At 42.0% G+C, this 22,938-nt stretch overlaps 1 protein-coding gene across 1 annotated transcript in view; it reads left to right on the forward strand.

Moving 5' to 3' along the window:
* The window catches only part of LOC109870951 (mannosyl-oligosaccharide 1,2-alpha-mannosidase IB), a 144,620-nt gene that overhangs the window by 23,627 nt on the left and 98,055 nt on the right, over window positions 1-22,938 (forward strand). The window contains exon 4 of the mRNA XM_020461669.2: window positions 10,291-10,552. Coding sequence (XP_020317258.1) covers window positions 10,291-10,552 — 262 coding nt within the window. The remainder of the gene's footprint in view (window positions 1-10,290; window positions 10,553-22,938) is intronic.

Consider the following 22,938-nt stretch of genomic DNA (forward strand, 5'->3'; position numbering starts at 1 on the left):
TTCCTGATTTCACAAATGGACGCCTTAGAAGTTAAATAATAGTTATTTTACTGACTCATAGAACATAGACTATCACCAAATTGACAGGCATTTCATGAGTGACATTTCTGGAGTGGATTGTCCCTTAAATAGCTTTTTGGGACACATAACATTGTTGACAATAGTAGGGATTGGCAGATAGAGAATGCTAGGCTTCCATCAGGGCCTGTTCTCTTTCTGAAAAGATCCATGTTATCTCATCTCTGGCTCATCTGCTAAACGCTGCAGTGAAAACTCAGGCTCCGTTATATAAAATAAAAAAACTATCTTTCCCTGGCTGGCTTTCTTCTCACACAGAATGAGCTCTGATCAAAGCCTAATGGCCATACTGAACAGTGCAGTGGTGAAGGCTCTCTGTGGGTAGCTAAGGCAATGAGTCATTCTGCCCCGAGCCCCCCAGACCACAAGCCTCAGAGAGGCAGAGACCTAATGCTAGCCAGCCCCGGGGAATGAAGGCTCCCTGCTCCTGAAAAAGGTTTGATCCCTGTACCTCAGACACAACCATAAGCCAGTGACCACTACGCCGACATTTAGATGAGATTGTCCCTGTGTGTGTGAGAGAGGGAAATAGAGGCAGGAGGATGGGGGATATATGAACAAGTCTTAAATATACATTGGATGTTCACATAGGCTATCATTAATGGATTCTCTGAAGCTGTGTGAAAAAGCCACAAGCTCCCTGTTAGAGGTCTGCATGGGTATGATTTCTTCTTCTGAGGATCACCACTTTATATGAAGAATGTAAAATGTCAGAATAATAGTAGAGTGATTTATTTCTGCTTTTATTTATTTCATCACATTCCCAGTGGGTCAGATGTTTACATACACTCAATTAGTATTTGATAGCATTGCTTTAAATGGTTTAACTTGGGTCAGACGTTTCGGGTAGCCTTCCACAATCTTCCCACAATAAGTTGGGTGAATTTTGGCCCATTCCTCCTGATAGCTGGTGTAACTGAGTCAGGTTTATAGGCCTCCTTGCTCGCACACCCTTTTTCAGTTCTGCCTTTCTATAGGATTGAGGTCAGGACTTTGTGATGGCCACTCCAATACCTTGACTTTGTTGTCCTTAAGCCATTTTGCACAACTTTGTAAGTATTCCTCCAAACATAACGATGGTCATTATGGCCAAACAGTTCTATTTTTGTTTCATCAGACCAGAGGACATTTCTCCAAAAAGTTTGTCCATGTCTTTGTCCCCATGTGCAGTTGCAAACCGTAGTCTGTTTTTTTTATGGTGGTTTTGGAGCAGTGGTTTCTTCCTTGCTGAGCAGCCTTTTAGGTCGTGTCGATATAGGACTCGTTTTTACTCTGGATATAGATACTTTGTACCTGTTTCCTCCAGCATCTTCACAAGGTCCTTTGCTGTTGTTCTGGGATTGATTTGTACTTTTCGCACCAAAGTACGTTCATCTCTAGGAGACTTCCTGAGCGGTATGACGGCTGCGTGGTCCCATGGTGTTTATACTTGCGTATTATTGTTTGTACAGATGAACTTGGTACCTTCAGGCGTTTGGAAATTGCTCCCAAGGATGAACCAGACTTGTGGAGGTCCACAATTTCTTTTATGAGGTCCTGGCTGATTTTCTTTTGATTTTCCCATGATGTCAAGCAAAGAGGCACTGAGTTTGAAGGTAGGCCTTGAAATACATCCACAGGTACACCTCCAATTGACTCAAATGATGTCAATTAGCCTATCAGATGCTTCTAAAGCCATGACATAATTTTCTGAAAATTTCCAAGCTGTTTAAAGGCACAGTCAACTTAGTGCATGTGAACTTCTGACCCACTGGAATTGTGATAGTTAATTATAAGTGAAATAATCTGTCTAAACAATTGTTGGAAAAATGACTACACAAAGTAGATGTCCTAGCCAACGTGCCAGAACTATAGTTTGTTAAAAATAAATTTGTGGAGTGGTTGAAAAACAAGTTTTAATGACTCCAACCTAAGTGTATGTAAACTTCTGACTTCAACTGTATTGGTTTCTTGCTACATTTTGAACTTAAAATGTTTAAATTTTTTGTCCGCTGTAAACGTGACAGACGAAAGCAGCGCAATTGAAGTTGAATTCACCGATGCGAGCGCATCAGGCTGCAATTTCATAAAGTAGCTGTTGTCTCATTTTATACTCTCTTGTGTGTCATATTTGGCCCGCTGGCCTTGTGTTTGACACATGTGCGCTAGCTTATTAGCCACGTTATGACTGACTGACTTGTGAACATTGCTCCTGCTAGTTTGATTGTATTGACATTCCCATTCGTCCGTTTTTGTTTTAAATATTGAGTAATTGAAACTGAAACATTGCATCTCGAATGGGTGGAGGCAGCAAACATGAATATGCAAGACCAGCTGTGATTTACACCCCGAAAGCAATATTTTGTGACTATCAAGAAATGTATTGGTGAATTATATTTATCATGCATTGAACTGCATCCATCTATTTTGCCAAAAATGCATTACTGTATGTCATGGAATTGAGTCATATAGAACCTATTTTTAAAACCTCGAAGTAGTTTTTTAAGCAAAAACTGGGAATTTTTATCTTTTTTTACTTATGAATGTCTCTGTTTCATATCTGCAAAGTAGTTAAAACGCTGTCAGTTCAACTTTAAGCCTTGGTATGATAGAGGCATCATAGAAGTCCATCTCTTTTCCAAAGGTTCATTTCTCTGTACAGTGCCTTCGGAAAGTATTCAGACCCATTACATTACAGCCTTATGTTAAAATTGAGAAATTAATTAAAAATCAACTTTCTACAAACTATACCCCATACTGACAAAGTGAAAACAACATGTTTTCAGAAATCTTTGAAAATGTATTTAAAAATAAACAGAAATACCTTATTTTCATAAGTATTCAGAACCTTTGTTTTGAGACCTGAAATTGAGCTCAACAGTGCATCCTGTTTCCATTGATCATGCTCACATACCTGTCTATATAAGGTCCCACAGTTGACAGTGCATGTCAGAGCAAAAACCAAGACATGAGGTTGAAGGAATTGTCCAGAGCCCAGAGACAGGATTGTGTCGAGGCACAGATCTGGGGTAGGGTACCAAAAAATGTCTGCAGCATTAAAGTTCCACAAGAACACATTGGCCTCCATCATTCTTAAATGGAAGAAGTTTGGAATAGAGCTAGCGAAAAGGCGACTCCGGGATGCCTACCTTCTCGGCAGAGCTGGAAAGAAAAAGCCATATCTCAGACTGGCCAATAAAAAATTAAAGATTCATATGAGATAAGGAACACAGACACTGGACAGAGGAACTCTGCCTAGAAGGCCAGCATCCCGGAGTCACCTCTTCACTGTTGACGTTGAGACTGGTGTTTTGCGGGTACTATTTAATGAAGCTGCCAGTTGAGGACTTGTGAGGCATCTGTTTCTCAAACGAAACACTCTAATGTACTTGCCCTTTGGCTCAGTTGTGCACCAGGGCCTCTCACTCTTTCTATTCTGGTTAGAGCCATTTTGCGCTGTTCTGTGAAGGGAGTAGTACACAGTGTTGTACGAGATCTTCAGTTTCTTCTCAAGTTCTCACATGGAATAGCTTTTAATTTCTCAGAACAAGACTAGACTGACGAGTTTCAGAAGAAAGTTAATTGTTTCTGGCCATTTTGAGCCTGTAATTGAACCCACAAATGCTGATGCTCCAGATACTCAACTAGTCTAAAGAAGGCCAGTTGTATTGCTTTTTTAATCAGGACAACAGTTTTCAGCTGTGCTAACATAACTGCAAAAGGGTTTTCTAATGATCAATTAGCCTTTTTAAAATGATAAACGTGGATTAGCTAGCACAACGTGCCATTGGAACACAGGAGTGATTGTTGCTGATAATGGGCCTCTGTAGATATTCCATAAAAAAATCAGCCATTTCCAGCTACAATAGTAATTTCAACATTAACAATGTCTACATTGTATTTCTGATCAATTTGATGTTATTTTAATGGACCAAAAATGTGCCTTTCTTTCAAAAACAAGGACATTTCTAAGTGACCCCAATCTTTTGAATGGTAGTCTATGTAAATTTGATATTTTTTTAAATTTTTATACAATTTTGCAAAAATGTCTAAACCTGTTTTTGCTTACATTATGGGGTATTGTGTGTAGATTTGATGGGGGACAATAAACAATTTTATACATTTTATAATAAGGCTGTAACATAACAAAAAAAGTCAAGGAATTTGAATAAATTCTGAAGACACTGTACAACATCTCATCCTCGGATTTCTTTACATTTTTACAGATAAAACATCATGTATTTACCAAAACAACATGATTTGAATATGCTAAAAGACTCATTGATTTCCTTCTGAGGAATATGAATAGGAAGATACAATTTAGAAATTAATTTTATGTCTGCCTTGATTTCTTCCCAGATAACACTAATAATCTCTGTGTCAAATATGGAGCAAACTTGGGGGGGGGGGGTGTATTACAAATGAGGAAGGGAAAAATATCTGTGATACTTGTCCTTGGTGCTCGTACAATCTGAAACATAAAATGTTGCAATTCTACATAGAGTATATTATATTCCTGTACGTGCATAAAATGTATACAGAAATGTCCTACCTATGCTGGAGATGTAAGAAACAAAAGGGGACTATTTTCCATATGTTGTGGGCCTGTCCAGAGTAATCGAATTATTGGGACGGCATAATATTGTTTAGATCTCAGTGTATATCAATCAACTTTACCAGGGCAATAAAAGTTTAGGTGACTTCTATCAACAGAAGTTGTGTAATTTAGCCCTTATATCGGCAAAGAAATGTATTGCTCTGCAATACTGGGAGTCACCCTTTTCTCTAACAGTTGCCCATAGGTTTGTGTAATTATCGCGCTAGATAGCGTGCGTTATAATATAATCTGCAAACCCAGGTTATTTTTTATGTATGTGGGCAGAATACCTGGAATATGTTAAACATAAAGGGTTTAATGTATGAATTTGTACAGTCCCTAAAACAACAACAATGCTTACTGACTAACAATCTTTGTGGAAGGGTGCCTCCGGGTCTGGCCCTCGTGGCCCTGGGTGCTTGGTCCCTCCCGGCTCTAGCACACCAGATCCAACTAGCCATTTTAACTAGCAAACCTTGGATCTGAGTGGTCTGTTGTGCTGCTGTCAGGATGGATCGGTATGTGGAGTGGCCTAGGGGCGCCAGGGCCGGCGTGAGAAGCACCGTCGCAGACTGTTAAATAACTCTGCAGGTGAGGAAATAAGACAGATGGAGCTACTTAGGAAAAGCTCATGATAGATAAATTAATTGAAATGTACCACTAAATCTAGGCCAATAAGTATACTTCAACAACCTAATGTAGGCCAATAAGTGCAAATACCTAGAGCAAATACCAATGTTTGAGTAATTGTACTTCTATTTTATTCTAATTATTTGTTTTGTTTGTTTTTGCTTGGTTTCTTGTGGTGTTATTTATGTTCATGACTTGCTTGGTATGATTTGTCTGCTGCTTTCCCATCCATAGGATAGAGGGGGGGGGGGGGGGGGGGGTTGAGGGGGAGAGGGTAGATGGGGAAATTGGGGTGAGGTTAAAAGTGGCTTGATGGGCAAGAAAAAAACAATACATCCTGTAGGATGAATTACTGTTCAATTGTATTATATGTCATTGTGCAGGAATAATTGTAAAAAATTAAATAAATAAAAAAGATGCCATTGGAAGAGGCTAATGAAAGCAGGAAGTGATTATGACTGGAGGCACTAATCAGTAAGGTGGATGTGATTGCTCTGGTCTGATGAAGGAAACATGCAGGTTAGGCAGGGCGCTTGATTGCTCGGGCCTGGGCTCACGTCTTTGTCAAGATAAATGAGTCAGGCAGATGTTGACATGCTCTTAATTGAGTGTTTGACATTATGAGCCTCGCATGAAATCACTGTGACGCTAGAGTGACTCAGAATGGCTCCAAGGAGGAGAGAGCAAGGGATGAGGGAGTGAGCACAAGAAAGGGCTAGGTTCAGGCAGATTAATGGGTGAATCCATTACCACAAGAGTATTTGTGCGCCCATTAGGCCCGGTGCTGTGTAGTAATGTTTCCTGTCGTCATCCTGGCCTTTCCCTCTCACAGGTCCTCCTCTGAAGCCATTAGAGCACAGTGGGGGGCTGAAAACACACTCTCATTTCACACTGCTTGCCATGTCTCACACACACACACACAGTGTTTCCCTTTGCCGGTAATTGCCAGCTTTTGGCTAATAACAAAAAAGAAAAAGCTGATTAATAAAATTGTTGCCGGCCAAATTGACCGGGAGAAAAAACAATCCCATTGCAAAATAATGCTTTTTATTTATTGGATGGAAATACATTTGACCGTCATGCTTATCGGTCTATAGGTTAATTTGCTAAATTTAGTGGAATTAAATTGGTGCGTGTGTATTTTTTTATCACATGTGCACAGCATATTTTGAGCGGACTATCACTTGTCAGACCGCGCTAGAGATGCTGCTGCAGCTCCTCAACTTGTTGCTACTGGAGTGAAACGTGCTTTTATAAGCTCAGTCATTGTGCAACAATTCTAACAAATCGCGTGTTAAAAACAATTTTGATGGCCACGATTTAAAAAGCGCTACTGTTTTTATTTCTCTGGTAATTGAATCCCGCCTCCCATTCGCCATTAAAGTGCATAGGCAGCGGTAGGCAGGCTACCCACCACTTTGCAATGTGACCTGAAGGCAGTATTCATTTTGAAAACATACTTAATTTTACACGTACTTAACATTTTAACATATTGTGAGGCATGTCTTAACTTGCTTCAAAGTAGCCTAGGCAAAATCCAACCATAGAAACATGGTGGCAATTATTTTATAAAGACTTCCTCATATGCTGTTGAAACCAGCATTTCTCTCTTGTTCTATTGGTTTTCTTATCAACTTTATTTCATTGTCCAGAAGCCAAACGCACAATCCTAGTCATATCGGCGTCCCATCCTAGTTGTTGCATCTTTAGATTCCCCCTCTAAGTTTCTAACAGAGATGTTGATGGAACTGCTCTCATTAGATGTGCTGTTTAGCACAGTGTTTTCCCAAGAATTGCATTTTGGCAAATGTTTGGAAATCACATTTTATTGGCTACTTCATTACAGGAGTTGCATGTTCTGTTAAGATGAATTACCATAATCTAAAAGTGATTTCTGCAATTCTGAGCACTGTGGGTGAACGCACTAATGGGTTTACACCAATTCATATGGGTCTGGTAAGTTTCTCAAATGGCCGGTAAATTAAAATCTTCCCGTCAGTGTCAGTGGCCACATTGTCCTAACGTAAACCCTGTAAACCCTCATGACCGCAATAGTCAGTCAGTGAACATATCGCACTAAATAGCACATAAATATCATATAGGAGTATGTTTGTGAGGACGTAGTCATAAATGCATAGGCCCCCAGCCCTCCGGTGGGATAGAACTGCCAGGACCGTGTCTTTATCTGGACTGAGTCAGTTCTAACCACACACAGTGGAAACACATTTCCTATCAATTAAAGTCTGCAGATAGACACACACACCGACATGAAAATGTATTCATGTTTTGAGTTGAGCGTTATGTAAGTAGTGTGGAGCTGTTATTTTGGTCCTGAAGAGTGGATCGGCACACATTAGGGAACTGTATGGTAATGAAACACAACAGACCTTCACTGAGTCTATTCTGGCAGCCAGTTTACTTTTAATAATTAGTATAAAATGCCTGTCTGTCTTGGTGAATTAGTGGCTGCGGTGAAATGGCTCATATCTGTGCTACAGTAGGTGATCCCTAACCCCCCTTTCCCCAATGGTCTCTTCCATTCTCCTCTCCCATCTTTTCTTCTAGCTCTTCATTGTGCAGCTGTCTCTCCTCTGCCAGCCTAAGGGCTCATCTTGAGTGAAGTGAGCTGTAATGGCAGATGTCATCAACACACGTCTCCATTCCCACAGTATCCACCTGACCCTTTTTTTTTTTAGCTCTCTGTAATCTCTGTCGCTCCCTTCTTCTTTTCTCTTTGCCCTGCATTTTTATACTTTTTTCACTGTACCCCTGGGTCTTTTAGTCTCTTGCTCCCTCCTGCCTGCCTGCCGTGGGGTCAGGTTGTACCTTGTATTGCAGCTGCTAAAATGGATGGCTTTTAGCGTTCTGTTCTCTCCCTTTCTCTCACACACATCCCCTGCTCTCAGTCAGGGTTCGGCCCTCAGGTTCTCAGCCAGCATCTCCAGGGCCCCACAGCTGAGTCCACACACACATTAGACATCTTGTCCCCTTGCGCAGGTCATGTGGAATGACAATGTTTCACTTCTCTTTTGTATTAGAAAGCTGTCTCCTGCCTCTTGTTGTTGGGTCATTCTATATGATTTCAATCACTTTCTGACTGCACCACTTTTGATTTTAGAATTCAAATAGTGTATTCGGAAAGTATTTCAGACCCCTTGACTTTTTCCATATTTTGTTGCGTTACAGCCTTATTCTAAAATTGATTAAATTGTTGTTTTCCCCTCATCAATCTGCACACAATACCCGATAATGACCAAGCAAAAACAGGTTTTTATAAATGTTTTCCAATGTGTTAAGTACAAAACTGAAATATCACATTTACACAAGAATTCAGACCTAGACTTTGTTGAAGCGCTTTAGCAGAGATTACAGCCTCCAGTCTTCTTTGGTATGATGCTACAAGCTTGGCACACCTGTATTTGGGGAGTTTCTTTCATTCTTCTCTGCAGTTCCTCTCAAGCTCTGCCAGGTTGGATGGGGAGCGTAGCTGCACAACTATTTTCAGGTCTCTCCAGAGATGTTAGATGGGATTCAAGTCTGGGCTCTAGCTGGGCCGTTTAAGGAGATTCAGAGACTTGTCCCGAAGCCATTCCTACGCTGTCTTGGCTGTGTTCTTAAGGTCGTTGCCCTGTTGGAAAGTGAACCTTCGCCCCAGTCTGAGGTCCTGAGCGCTCTGGAGCAGGTTTCTATCAAGGATCTCTCTGTACTTTGCTCCGTTTATCTCTCCCTCAACCCTGATTAGTCTCCCAGTCCCTGCCTCTGAAAAACATCCCCACAGCGTGATGCTGCCACCACCATCCTTCACCGTAGGGATGGTGCCAGGTTTCCTCCAAGCGTGACGCTTGGCATTCAGCCAAAGAGTTCAATCTTGGTTTCATCAGACCAGAGAATCTGTTTTTTCATGGTTTGAGAGTCCTTTAGGTGCCTTTTGGCAATCTCCAATTGGGCTGTCATGTGTATTTTACTGAGGAGTGGCTTCCGTCTGGCAACTCCACCATAAAGCCCTGATTGGTGTAGTGCCGCAGAGATGGTTGTCCTTCTCCCATCTGTACAGAGGAACTTTCAGAGTGACCATCGGGTTCTTGGTCACCTCTCTGACCAAGGCCCTTCTCCCCCGATTCCTCAGTTTGGCTGGGTGGCCAGCTCTAGGAAGACTCTTGGTGGTTCCAAACTTTTTCCAAGTAAGAATGATGGAGGCCATTGTGTTCTTGGGGACCTTTATTGCTGCAAACATTTTTTGGTACCCTTCTTCGACACAATCCTGTCTCGGAACTCTACGGACAATTCCTTCAACCTCATAGCTTGGTTTTTGCTCTGACATGCACTGTCAACAGTGGGACCTTATATAGACAGGTGTGGCTTCCAAATCATGTCCAATCAAGTTGTAGAAACATCTCAAGGATGATCAATGGAAACAAGGTGCACCTGAGCTCAATTTTGAGTTTCACAGCAGAGGGTCTGAACACTTATGTAAATAAGAAACCTTTTTAAAGTATATAAAAAATATAAAAAATGTATACGTTTGCAAAAATGTCAAACTGTATTCGCTATGTCATTATGGGACATTGTGTGTGGATTGATTAGGGATTTTTTTTTTTAAATTCCATTTTAGAATAATGGCTGTAACATAACAAAATGTGGAAAAAGCCAAGGGGTGAGTACTTTCCGAATGCATTGTAGAACATCCCTGTTTTATAGTCTCCAACAACGGTATATTATAGAACAGCAAGAGGACCGGATTGAAAGAGGAACATATATTGTCGACGTTGCAGGGTGTTTTCTATCCAAATCTAACAATTATATGCATATCCTAGTAACAGGCAGTTTACTTTGGGCACACCTTTCATCCGGACATGAAAATACTGCCCCCTACCCAAGAAAGGTTAACTTTACCATTGTATGACAATGTTTGAATCTTACTGTTTGGTGCCCACTTCCTGTCTGAGGTTATTCACTTCCTGGTTATGTTGTAACCTGTGTGCTGACTTCCTGTTGTGCCCCTTTAGGGAGGAGGAGGAGAGCCTGCGCGATAAGATTCGTGTGGACCACGAGCGTGCGCTGCAGGAAGCCAAGGAGAAGCTGAGGAAGTCCCGGGACGAGCTGCGGGCTGAGATCCAGACGGAAAAGAGCAAGGTGGTGGAGGACCTAAAGAAGAAGAAGGAGGTGCCCAAGCCCCTGCCCCCTGTCCCCATGCCCAAGGTGGTGGGGGTCAACGATGGAGACCCCGTGGAGCCTGACGTCAAGGAAAAACGAGACAAGATCAGAGAGGTGAGGCAGAAGGAGGGAGAAGGGGTGGGGTTGGGGGGTGTGGATGAGTGTGTGTGTGCCGGTGCACGTGTCCTTATCTTTGTCTTTTGTCTGTCCCTATGTCACGGTCTTCTCTGTGTGAAAGGGAGATCTAGGAGACAGAGATGTGTCTGATAGTTCAGATGCTCTTTCTGTGATGCTGAGTAGGGACCGACAGACAGACAACCTGAGACCGTTTTCCCCATCCGTCCATTCTTCCAGATAATTACCTCTATCATGCCTTTCTGAATGCCACTTAGTCAGAACACTTACTGCGGCACGAGGCAAGCCCATTTGCTCTAAACCTTGCTTTTGTCTCCCAATGAGCCTTTTGTTCCCACATATTATCATTCAGAGAGTATGCTGCCTGCCATACACTCATAGCTATCAAGCGGCGGCCTGATTACTTTGTGATTGTGAGCACCAATCATATCTCTACAGAACAAAGGCCAACTGTCATCAACAGCAATGTTTTCAAGGAGGGAGGATGGCTATGTGTCGTGTTATTGTAAAATGTTGTAAAATCTTGCGAGACTCTTCATCAACCGCTTTTAGTTACTCCTTGTCTGTCACAAATTGTCTAACCAATCTTGTCATGGAATAGGAATGTGACACACCATCTGTCCAACCAATATTGTCCCTGGAATCATCTCTGCCCTATAATGTTTCTACTTCGACATGTAGCCTTGCTCAAGAGCACGTCAACTGATTTTTCACCTTGTCGGCTCCGGTGGTTCGAACCAGTGATCTTTCGGTTACTGGCCCAACACTCTAACCGCTAGGCCAACTGCCAATCATTTCACTGGGTCTTGAAAAATATCTGACTTAATTGTGAACACAAACTAAATGCAGAGGGGATATTGTGTGTAATTGTCATGCCACTTAGCCGTTGTCCCTAGAAATAGAACCATCTTCAATGTTCAGATTCCCACCATATATACTACATGACCAAAAGTATGTGGACACTTGTTGAAAATCTCATTCCAAAATCATGGCCATTAATAGGAGTTGGTCCCCCCCTTTGCTGGAGTTGGTCCCCCCCTTTGCTGCTTTAACAGCCTCCACTCTTCTGGGAAGGCTTTCCACTAGATGTTGGCACATTGCTGCAGGCACTTGCTTCCATTCAGCCATGAGCATTAGTGAGGTCGGGCAGTGATGTTGTGCGATTAGGCCTGGCTCGCAATTGGCGTTCCAATTCATTCCAAAGGTGTTCGATGGGGTTGAGGTCAGAGCTCTGTGCAGGCCAGTCAAGTTCTTCCACACAATCTCGACAAACCATTTCTGTATGGACCTCGCTTTGTGCACGGGTGCATTGTCATAGTAAAACAGGAAAGGGCCTTCCCCAAACTGTTGCCACAAAGTTGGTAGCATAGAATTGTTTAAAATGTAATTGTATGCTGTAGCACTAAGATTTCCCTTCAATGGGCCTAGCTCGAACCATGAAAAACAGCCCCTCTCCTCCTTCACCAAACTTTACAGTTGGCACTATGCATTCTGGCAGGTAGCATCCCCTGGTATCTGCCAAACCCAGATTCGTCCGTCGGACTGCCAGATGGAGAAGCGGGATTCATCACTCCCGAGAATGCGTTTCCTCTGCTCCAGAGTCCAATGGCGGCAAGCTTTAAACCACTCCAGCCGACGCTTGGCATTGCGCACTGTTATCTTAGGTTTGTGTGTGGCTGCTCAGCCATGGAAACCCATTTCATGAAGCTCCCGACGAACAGTTCTTGTGCTGACGTTGCTTCCAGAGGCAGTTTGGAACTCGATAGTGAGTGTAGCAACCGAGGACAGACTATTTTTATGAGCTAGCCACTTCAGCGCTTGGCGGTCCCGTTCTGTGAGCTTGTGTGGCGTGGCCTATGACTTCATGGCTGAGCTGTTGTAGCTCCTAGATGTTACAGTTGACTGGGGCAGCTCTAGCAGGACAGACATTTGACAAACTGACTAGTTGGAAAGGTGGCATCCTATGACGGTGCCACGTTAAAATTCACTGAGCTCTTCAGTAAGGCCATTCTATTGCCAATGTTTGCCAATGTTATTTACATTTTTTTATTTGACCTTTTATTTAACTCAACTCAGTTAATTAAGAACAAATTCTTATTTTCAATGACGACCTATGAACAGTGGGTTATCTGCCTTGTTCAGGGGCAGAATGACAGATTTTTACCTTGTCAGCTCAGGGATTCGATCTTGCAACCTTTCTGTTACTAGTCCAAGTCTCTAACCACTAGGCTACCCTGCCGCCCCAGGGTAGTTTGTCTATGGAGATTGCATGGCTGTGTGCTTGATTTTATACACCTGTCAGCAACGGTTGTGGCTAGAATAGCCGAATCCACTAATTTGAAGGGGTGTCCACATACTGTTGTATATGTAGTGTACCATATCTCCTCCACCATATGCATTTTTCCTATTGGGACCAGAGCAGAAATGCTTGCAGGGAATTTTATGCCATTGAAATCCTTCGTCGGGCCGCCTAAGCGTTTTCCCAAACAATATATATGTTTAAAAAATAAAAACCTTTTTCGGGAAGCAGAAATGCTTTCAGTGTAAACTTGAATGACTAAAACCAGATTTAAAGTACAGTACCAGTCAACATTTTGGACACCTACTCATTCCAGGGTTTTTCTTTATTTTTACTATTTTCTACATTGTAGAATAATAATGAAAACATCAAAACTATGAAATAACACATGGAATCATGTAGTAACCAAAAAAGTGATGTGAACAAATCAAAATATATTTTATATTTGAGACTCTTCAAAGTAGCCACCCTTTGCCTTGGTGACAGCTTTGCACACTCTTGGCATTCTCTCAACCAGCTTCACCTGGAATACTTTTCCAACAGTCTTGAATGAGTTCACACATTGGAGAAATGTGATGAATTGCAGTAAATTTGCTTAAATATAACATTTCTCTACACCGCCAAGATTGGGGTCCTCTACAATAACAGAAAGGCCTGTGTTGTACTGCATTTATAAAGAGATATGTCTGTGTGTGTGGTATTCCCCATGGAGCTGGGTACTGTAACTGTAAAGCCCTGATAAATCGATAGCGTAATTAGGGCTTTTAAATGGTGGCCCATAAAGACCGTAGAGAAGAGGATGAGGCCACCCTCCTCCTCTCTCCCTGCCTCCATCTCTCTCTCCATGAGCAATCCCCACAGTACATAGCAAATGGCCCTGTGTGATCCTTAATATGATCCATATGACACCACTCTATCTAAGATGGTGTGTTTAAATATCACACGTCTCCTTTAGGGTATGATAAAGCGCTCTCTCAATTCAATTCAATTCAAAGGTCTTTATTGGCATGGGAAACATATGTTTACATTGCCAAAGAAAGTGAAATGGATAATAGACAAAAGTGAAATAAACAAATAAAAAATGATCAGTGAACATTACACTCACAAAAGTCAAAGGAATAGAGACATTTCAGATGTCATATTATGGCTATGTACAGTGTTATAACGATGTGCAAATAGTTCAAGTACAAAATGGAAAATAAATATAATTATGGGTTGTATTTACAATGGTGTTTGTTCTTCACTTGTTGCCGTTTTCTTTTGAAAACAGGTCACAAATCTTGCTACTGTGATGGCACACTGGTATTTCACCCAATAGATATGAGAGTTTATCAATATTTGTTTTTGTTTTCGAAATCTTTGTGGGTCTGTGTAATCAAAGGGAAGTATTTGTCTCTGTGGTCATACTTTTTGCAGCTCAGTTTCCACCTCACTTTGTGTGCAGTGTGCACATAGCTTGTCTTCTCTTAATTTCTTGATGCATCCATCCCGTTACCGGGAACATTTTCGTCAACATCCGCTGAATTGCAGAGCGCCAAATTCAAATTAAATTACTAAAAATATTTAATTTGAATTAAATCACAAGTGCAATGTAGCAAAACACAGCTTAGCTTGTTGTTAATCCACATGGCGTGTCAGATTTCAAAAAAGCTTTTCGGCGAAAGCGTACCAACCATTTATGTAAGGACATCTCTCTCAGCAGACAAAACATTAAACAGCTAGCAGCCAAGTAGATTGGTCACGAAAGTCAGAAAAGCAATAAAATGAATCACTTACCTTTGATGATCTTCGGATGATTGCAGTCACGAGACTCCCAGTTACACAAATGTTCCTTTTGTTCCATAAAGATGATTTTTATCCAAAATACCTCCATTTGGTTGGCGCGTTATATTCAGAAATCCACAGGCTTGAGCGGTCACAACGGGGAAGACAAATTCCAAATAGTATCTATAAAGTTCGTAGAAACATGTCAAACGTTTTTTATAATCTATCCTCAGTTTGTTTTTACAATATATAATCAATAATATTTAAACGGGGACTGTAGCTTCTTCAATAGGACAGAGAGAGAAAATGTCTGCTCCAAGCTGTTGCGCATGCAAAATGCTGCTGGCACCCAGCCATCCAATGACGCGATGTGATCTTTCTCGCTTAGTTTCAGGCTTTAATTTTTTTAAATATGTCTAAAGACTGTTCACACCATGGGGAAGCCATAGGAAAAGGAATTTGGTTGATATCCCTTTAAATGGAGCAAAGGCAGGCAATGGAACAGAGAGCTTTCAGGAAAAACAGCACTTCCGGGTTGGATTTTCCTCAGGTTTTCGCCTGCAATATCAGTTTTGTTATACTCACAGACAATATTTTGACAGTTTTGGAAACTTTAGAGTGTTTTCTATCCTAATCTGACAATTATATGCATATTCTAGATTCTGGGCCTGAGAAATGGGCAGTTTCTTTTGGGTACATTTTTCATCCAAACATCAAAATACTGCCCCCTACACTCAACAGGTTAAGAGCCGCGTGTGCTTTCACACTCCCGGCATGGCCATCTGTCATACCCAACCATTCTCATAAATGTAATACAATTGTATTCGTCACATGCTTCGTAAAGGAAAGAGAGACATAATGCTAACTTACAGGCCTTCCCAACAATGTAGAGAGAAAAATCATAGAAAAGTAAAACGCATAAATAAATCTAATACACAATTCGTAATGATAACTTGGCTATATTTTTTAAATCTTTATTTAACTAGGCAAGTCAGTTAAGAACAAATTCTTATTTTCAATGACGGCCTAGGAACAGTGGGTTAACTACCTGTTCAGGGGCAGAACAACAGATTTGTACCTTGTCAGCTCGGGATATGAACTTGCAACCTTTCGGTTACAAACGGTTACAAACTGAGGATCCAATGCTCTAACCACTAGGCTACCCTGCCGCCCCATATACAAGGGGTACCGAGTCGATGTACAAATAAAATGCTTACTTACAAGCCCTTATTAACCAACAATGCAGTTAAGAAAATATTTACTAAATTAACTAAAGTAAAAAAGTTACACAATGACGAGGCTATATACAGGGGTTACCGGTACCGAGTCAATGTGTGGGGGTACAGGTTAGTCGGCGTAATTGAGGTAATATGTATATGTAGGTAGGGGTAAAGTGACTATGCATAGATAATAAACAGCGAGTAGCAGCAGTGTAAAAAAAAAAGAAGGGGGATCAATGCAAATAGTCAGAGTAGCCATTTGATTAACTGTTAAACAGTCTTATGGCTTGGGGGTAGAAGGTGTTAAGGAGTCTTTTGGACCTAGACTTTTGGACCTAGACACTTGCCGTGTGGTAGCAGAGAGAACAGTCTGACTAGGGTGGCTGGAGTCATTGACAATTTTTAGGGCCTTCCTCTGGCACTGCCTGGTATAGAGGTCCTGGATGGCAGGAAGCTTGGCCCCAATGATGTACTGGGCCGTACGCACTACCCTTTGCGGTAGGATGACGTGCATATGCCATACCAGGTAACAATGCCAACCAGTCAGGATGTTTTTTTAGGATGAATTATTCTCACTCTGAAGCACCATTCTGTGTTATTTGTGAAACAGAAACGTAATCACCGCCATGGATCTATAGAATAAGTAAATATGAGAAAATAAGATCCATTCCCCACAGCACAGCGCTATAAGCCTAATTCCCCATCTAACACGACTCTCCACTCTGCAACAGATTAATCTCAAGAGAGCCAATCTAGGTTTCTGCTCTGTGTGATACACACTGTAGTAAGCCATGCCCATCTGATACCGCCCTATATCCCCAGAAGAGAAGCACTATCTGGTGACCAGCATCCATAATTCATGAGAATGTATGCCTCTATACATTATGTATGGATGTCATGGATCTATATTTCAACACTGTCTTCTCTGCTGGAACCCACCTCGGTAAGTGTGGACTTGTTTGGCCCCGCTATTTCATTACCATTTTGGTGTCGTTTAGCACATCTCTGAAATGGAGGTGGTGAAAAGAAAGTGAGATGGGTGGAAAAGACACGTCTGTATTCCAGGCAAAACATAGCAGCTAAATGCTAAGTATAAGCCTAAGAAGCAGGGTGGTGCTACGTTTGATTAGTGCTGGGCTGATGGAGAGAATGTGACAGGAATTGGCACAGGACAAAACAACCCCCAATTCTGCTCACCTCGGGACTGTTGCCACGGTAGCGCACCTCAGTGTTGTTATCTCTGTATGTGGTGTTTGAACAGATTAAACGGAAGCAGGGAAAATAATTTATCCTGCCTGGATTAGCGTGAGAGATGAGAGAGGTAGAAATGGATAGACTTGGGCGCTATCGAAATTGTCATACATTCATACCGACCTTGTGCCACACCGGGATATCCAGTAATACTGGCACTGAACACAAGGGGATCTGTTTTCAAACCCCACTAATCCAAAGGTTACCAATGCTAACAAGTAGATGTAAAATCTCATAGAGAATGCGAACTAAATGCTAACAAGCACATTGCAAACATTTTTATACAGTCTGACCTAAACTTTACAAGTATACTAGTAACCAAAAAATGCTACTCTGCTGCACGCACAAAACAATCAGGGAGTTGATTTTCTGCTGTTACCAAGCGACTAACTAGCGACCAACTAGCAACTAAATTAGCAAACCAAATGCACAACTGCAGAGCATTAAGCTTTTTTTTTTTTACTGTTAACTTAATAGTTCTAAGAAGGCAAGTATTTAGTCTTAAATTCCGTACTGTAACTAGATCACATGACGCATACTGCACAACAGTGAGTGACTCACAAGGCTCCAGTCTCGGTCTCTCATCATTGTGTGCTTGTAAACAAACATCACGTGACTGGGGACTACCGGTAACCTTCATAATGAAAAATGATGTGACAGGTTAAATGAAGAATGCAATCTTCTTTATCTCCTAACTTATTGTATGAGTTGACTGCAGGTATTTACTTAAAAAGTACCTAAAAATATTCAACTGTTTAACAGTGTTGACGCCTAGAAACTGAAGTTTTTTTGTTCCATGTTGTCATCCTCCTGGCTTACTGGGTTGCGTACCTGCCTTTTATGTGTCTAGGGGTTTGACTGCTTCACAATGGTTTTTATGAGGCCGACTCTGTGTGACGCTGAGTGGTGTGTGTTTGAGAAGAGGTAGGAGACTGCACGCAAGATAAATTCTTTGTTTCATAATTTTTATGGCTTATTTTTAGTCGTTACATTTCTGTTGCCCCATAAAACGTAATGTTCTCCCTATTGTATAGTATTTCTACTTGCCTGACCCAGACAATCTCGTCATGACAATGCAATAATCCATTTAGTATCCTTTCAGCTCGAACAATACGTAGTACTGGGAAATGGGAACGGGATTGTGGTGTCCATGCCCTCTCTGTATGTGGCTGCCTTTTGAAACACTCAATGACAGGTGAACTCTCTCTCTAAACTATATTCTCTTAGCAAACGGACAGCCTTTGATCCATGGTCCTCTCATCACTCGTTAGGGACCGTTCAGTCTTGGCAGGGAGAGTGAGAGGAAAGGAGTGTTTCTTTGTTTAGAGTGTTTGCCAGGCTCTCTGGGACCTATAGAGGTCAGAAGAGGGGTGTGGTGTGTTGGCCTGCGATACAAGGAGCCCTGGGGGGGAGAGGATTGGGGAGCACAGGGACCACCACTTCAGTGCCAGGTTCATGGCTGACCATATACCCAGCATAGTGAGAGAGAAAGAGGGAAGGGGCATAGTGGTGCAGACAGTACCCAAGGTCAGAGAGACAGGGAGAGGGAGGTAGAATATCAGTTAATTTATCCCAAAGAAAAGTCACAGCAGTGTAGAGAGAAAGTGCCAAAGGGAATGGGCCCAGGGAGGTTTAGAGCATGGTCATTCATTTGAAGGCAAAAGCTTCTCAACCAAAAAAGGTGACTTTTTAAACATTATCTACTTTAATATTGTACTACGACCCAAACTTGTTCACCTTACTGCCCTGTTTACTGGCTGTGATTTGTATGACAGGGTGTAGTTCCTGAACCGACCACTTGTCGTGCTTCCATGTTCACACATTGTGACTGGGTCTGAAACCATGATGAGCGTTCTCAGTGGTGAGATCAGTGTGAGAGGACCATATGTTACAATGGAACAGCAGCCGTATCATCCTCTGTTATCTGTTAGGACCCGATGCTAAGAGCTGTTAAAGGGGCCATCTGAGCTACTTTACTGTCTTCTTTTAAAGGGAATTTATCACCCTGCCTGGGTGCCATGAATGTATTTACAGCAGTCACATTTTCACTGCCCTCATGCATCTTCTGAAGGGCCGTCCGTTAGAGCAGATAGGATCCGCTGGTGGGGGAAGGATGGAGGGAGATTTTAAATCAATCAGGCTGACTCCAGAGGTTACCCAGGGCAGCACATTCATAACTCCAGACACAGCTCCCCAAAACTCCAGAGCACCGCAGTAGTTCCGATCGCTTCTCAAGATAATTCAGAGCCCCACCCGATATCTGATATCGGGACAGATTTTTCTCCACAACCCACATTGAATTGTTTTGAGAGCCGAACCGTGGCCCGCCAAATAACATCAATATATTTAATTGTTTTTACGACTTCAGAGTAGTAGGCTATTACTTCCCTATTCAACTTTTGTATAAAAGGAATCCATGCCATGAATTAAGAATGGTATTTTTAAAACGTTTTACAGTGAGAGCACATTGACAACTCAAATCGCTCTTAAAAAAAGGGCCGCCTTATTAGTCTTCTTACCTAATGAAAGCCTAAAGCCGATGTAACATAGAATGTAAAGGTTTTCTTTCTTTCTGTATTTATTTATTTATTTAACCTTTATTTCACCAGGCAAGTCAATTTAAGAACAAATTCTTATTTACAGTGATGGTCTACGAAGAAGCAGAAGGCCTCCTGCGGGGATGATGGCTGTGATTAAAAATACAAATGTTGGACAAAACACACATCACGACAAGAGACATTACAACACTACATAAAGAGAGACCTAAGACAACAACACATGGCAGCAACACATGACAACACAACATGGTAGCAACACATGACAACAACACAGTAGCAGCACAGAATGGTAGCAGCGTAAACATAGTATTAGGCACATACAGCAGCACGAAGGGCAAAAAGGTAGAGACAACAATACACCACGTGAAGCAGCCACTCAGTAAGAGTGTCCATGATTGAGTCTATGAATGTAAAGAAGGAGATAAAGCTGTCAGTTTGAGTGTTTTTTGCAGCTCGCTGCAGTAGCTACCTGCAGGGAACTGAAAAGAGGAGCAACCCAGAGATCTGTGTGCTTTGAAGACCTTTAACAGAATGTGACTGGAAGAACGGGTGTTGTATGTGAAGGATGAGGGTTGCAGTAGGTATCTGTTATGTTTCTCAGCAAGAAAACCAAAATTGTCACTCAAACAGAAAGGGGAACTAACAAAGAGTCACTGACAACAACCAAAATGAAACAGGTGTGGTTTAAGGAGGGGTTCTGAAAGACACTCGTGGGGGTCTCCACTGAACATTGATTAGCAACAACAACTAGGACCTAAAAGACACCCACCATGAGCAACCACAATTTGCCCAAGAAGAAGTTAACAAAATAAAAACCCACACCAAACTTAATGGAAGAAAACCAAAAAGTTTAGCGAAACAAAAACAGGGAAAATCAGACTAAGGAATGTTTTTCTAGAAATCAAATAGGGAGACTCAACATCTCCACATCTCTCAAGATAACTGGAGCACTAGGCCAGTCACTCTTAAATATCACCTGGGCCAGCACAGTTGAAACACCTTCTGACTAACGAGATGGACAAGGCAGCAGTCTTCTTACCGAACCACATGACCTTTGTTTTGGAGGTGTTCAGGACAGGAAAAGATTGTTGGACACTAAGAAAGCTTTGTTATAGAGCATATAACACAAAATCCGGGCAGGGCCCAGCTGAGTGTAAGATTATCATCTGCATATAAGTGGATGAGAGAGCTTCCTACTGCCTGAGCTATGTTGTTGATGTAAATTGAGAAGAGCGTATGGCCTAGGATCAAGCCTTGGGCTACTCCCCTGGTGACAGGCAGTGTCTGAGACTGCAGATGTTCTGATTTTATACACTGCACTCTTAGAGAGGTAGTTAGCAAACTAGGCCAAAGCCCCTCCGACACCAATACTCCTTAGCTGACCCACAACAATGGAATGGTCTACCTAGGGCTGTTACGGTGACCGTATTACCGCCACATCGACGGTCATGAGTCATGACGGCAGTCAAATTCCACGTGACCTTTTAGTCACGGTCATTAGCCATATCTAAGCTCTGATGCTGGTGATAAGTCATTAGTAGCCTACCAAACTGCCTGGTACTCTATTGTCCCTCTAATCCCTCGGACATCAATGCAAATGTTATCGAAAATCTAATCAAACACTTAATGAAAGCTCATGTTCCGCAACATTGCTATAGGCTATGCAATTGCATGAGAAAACAGGGATGTCCTCTATTAAAAAGAGGAGGATCGTCTGGGTGGAGGGTTTGGCCAGCAGGGATGTCCTTGTCCCATCGTGCTCTAGCAACTCCTGTGGTGGGCCAGGCGCATGCATGCTGACACGTCACCAGGTGAACAGTGTTTCCTCCGACACGTTGGTGTGGCTGGCTTCCGGGTCAAGCGCGGGCATTGTGTCAGGAAGCAGTGCAGCTTGGTTTGGTCGTGTTTCGGAGGACGCATGGCTCTCCACCTTCGCCTCTCCTGAGTCCATACGGGAGTTGCAGAGATGTGAGAAGACTGTAACTGAGCGTTTTGTTCTAAAGAACATTCAATATTGTTTAAATAATCAAATAATTTAAACTTAAATAAATAATTTCCAGATTAAAATGTAGGATGCAAAAATACTTTTATTTAGTAGGCTATAGCCTAGGGCAGAGGTCAGCAACAGGTGGCCTGTGGGTGATTTATAAAAATGTTTTACCCCCAAATATTTTAATTTAAAAAGTAAATATAAATAAATATATAAAATATTTGGGAACAGATTTCCTCAAATTAAACCCTTTTTTTTTTGTCAAAATACTCAAATCACCAGGGATTCATTAAAAAATGTGTTTAATTTGAGGAAATCTGTTCCCAAATATTCCCACAAATAAAAGAAAGAGATGTGACCGTGTCTCAGTGTAATCAAGGTATGAAATTGTTATTTTCAAATACAGTCTCTTTTTGGGCTTAGTTCTGGTCAATTTGCAATGTATAAATTATTCTAATTATGGAGGGATGAAACAAGTTTCAGCACCACACAAATAATTGACAGTTCTCTGATCCACTGGGTGTGTGGCTGGTAGCCTATATGCTTTCCTCTCTGTTCAGAGTGGAATTCACAACGCAATGCCAAACAACAAGCTCCTGGGTTTGTAAAAAAAAATATTATCTTGATTTAAAACATTTCCAAACCGGAATATAATTGTTCTGAACCCGTGAGCCGACCCGCAGGTTGATAGAATGTTTTCATTACACCCACCAGCTTTTATCCGGTCAACCGCAGGAAACCTTGGGTATCCAACCCAAATGCAGGACTCTAGGATTGGTCTGTGGCGGGGTAGCTTCTGCTTTAGGAATCACCAGTGGGTGATGATTGAGGATGCCGGGGGTGGGTGCCTGGTGGCCAAGGGGTTGGCTACCATTGTGAAGGTCAGAGCAGAGCTCCTAGCTGGCTGTTTCTCAGGACAGGAGACAGGAAGGCAAAGGGAGCACTGGCAGGCCGCACTGCGGACCTCTGAGTTTATAGGCTGTCCACCTCCGTCCCGTCATCCTCCTCTGCCTGAGTTTTGCAGGAACAGGAACAATCCAGTAAACAACAACCTCTAGTCTAACCTGGGGGTGGAGGTGATACTCAGATTATTAGGCGTCATTCAGCTGGATAAAGGAAGGTCCCCCTTCCTCACCATCTCTACCTGCTCTTGTCTTTTTCTATCTTTGTCTCGCTCTTTCTATCTCTTTTCCTTTTTCTCTGCTTTATCTGCTTAGATACTCTTTATCTAGTGCTGTCTTTTTGCGTGCTTCTCTCGCTTTCTGTCTCCCTCATCTCTCCCT

Source organism: Oncorhynchus kisutch, linkage group LG26 (genome assembly GCF_002021735.2).
Source record: "Oncorhynchus kisutch isolate 150728-3 linkage group LG26, Okis_V2, whole genome shotgun sequence".
Lineage (NCBI taxonomy): Eukaryota > Metazoa > Chordata > Actinopteri > Salmoniformes > Salmonidae > Oncorhynchus > Oncorhynchus kisutch.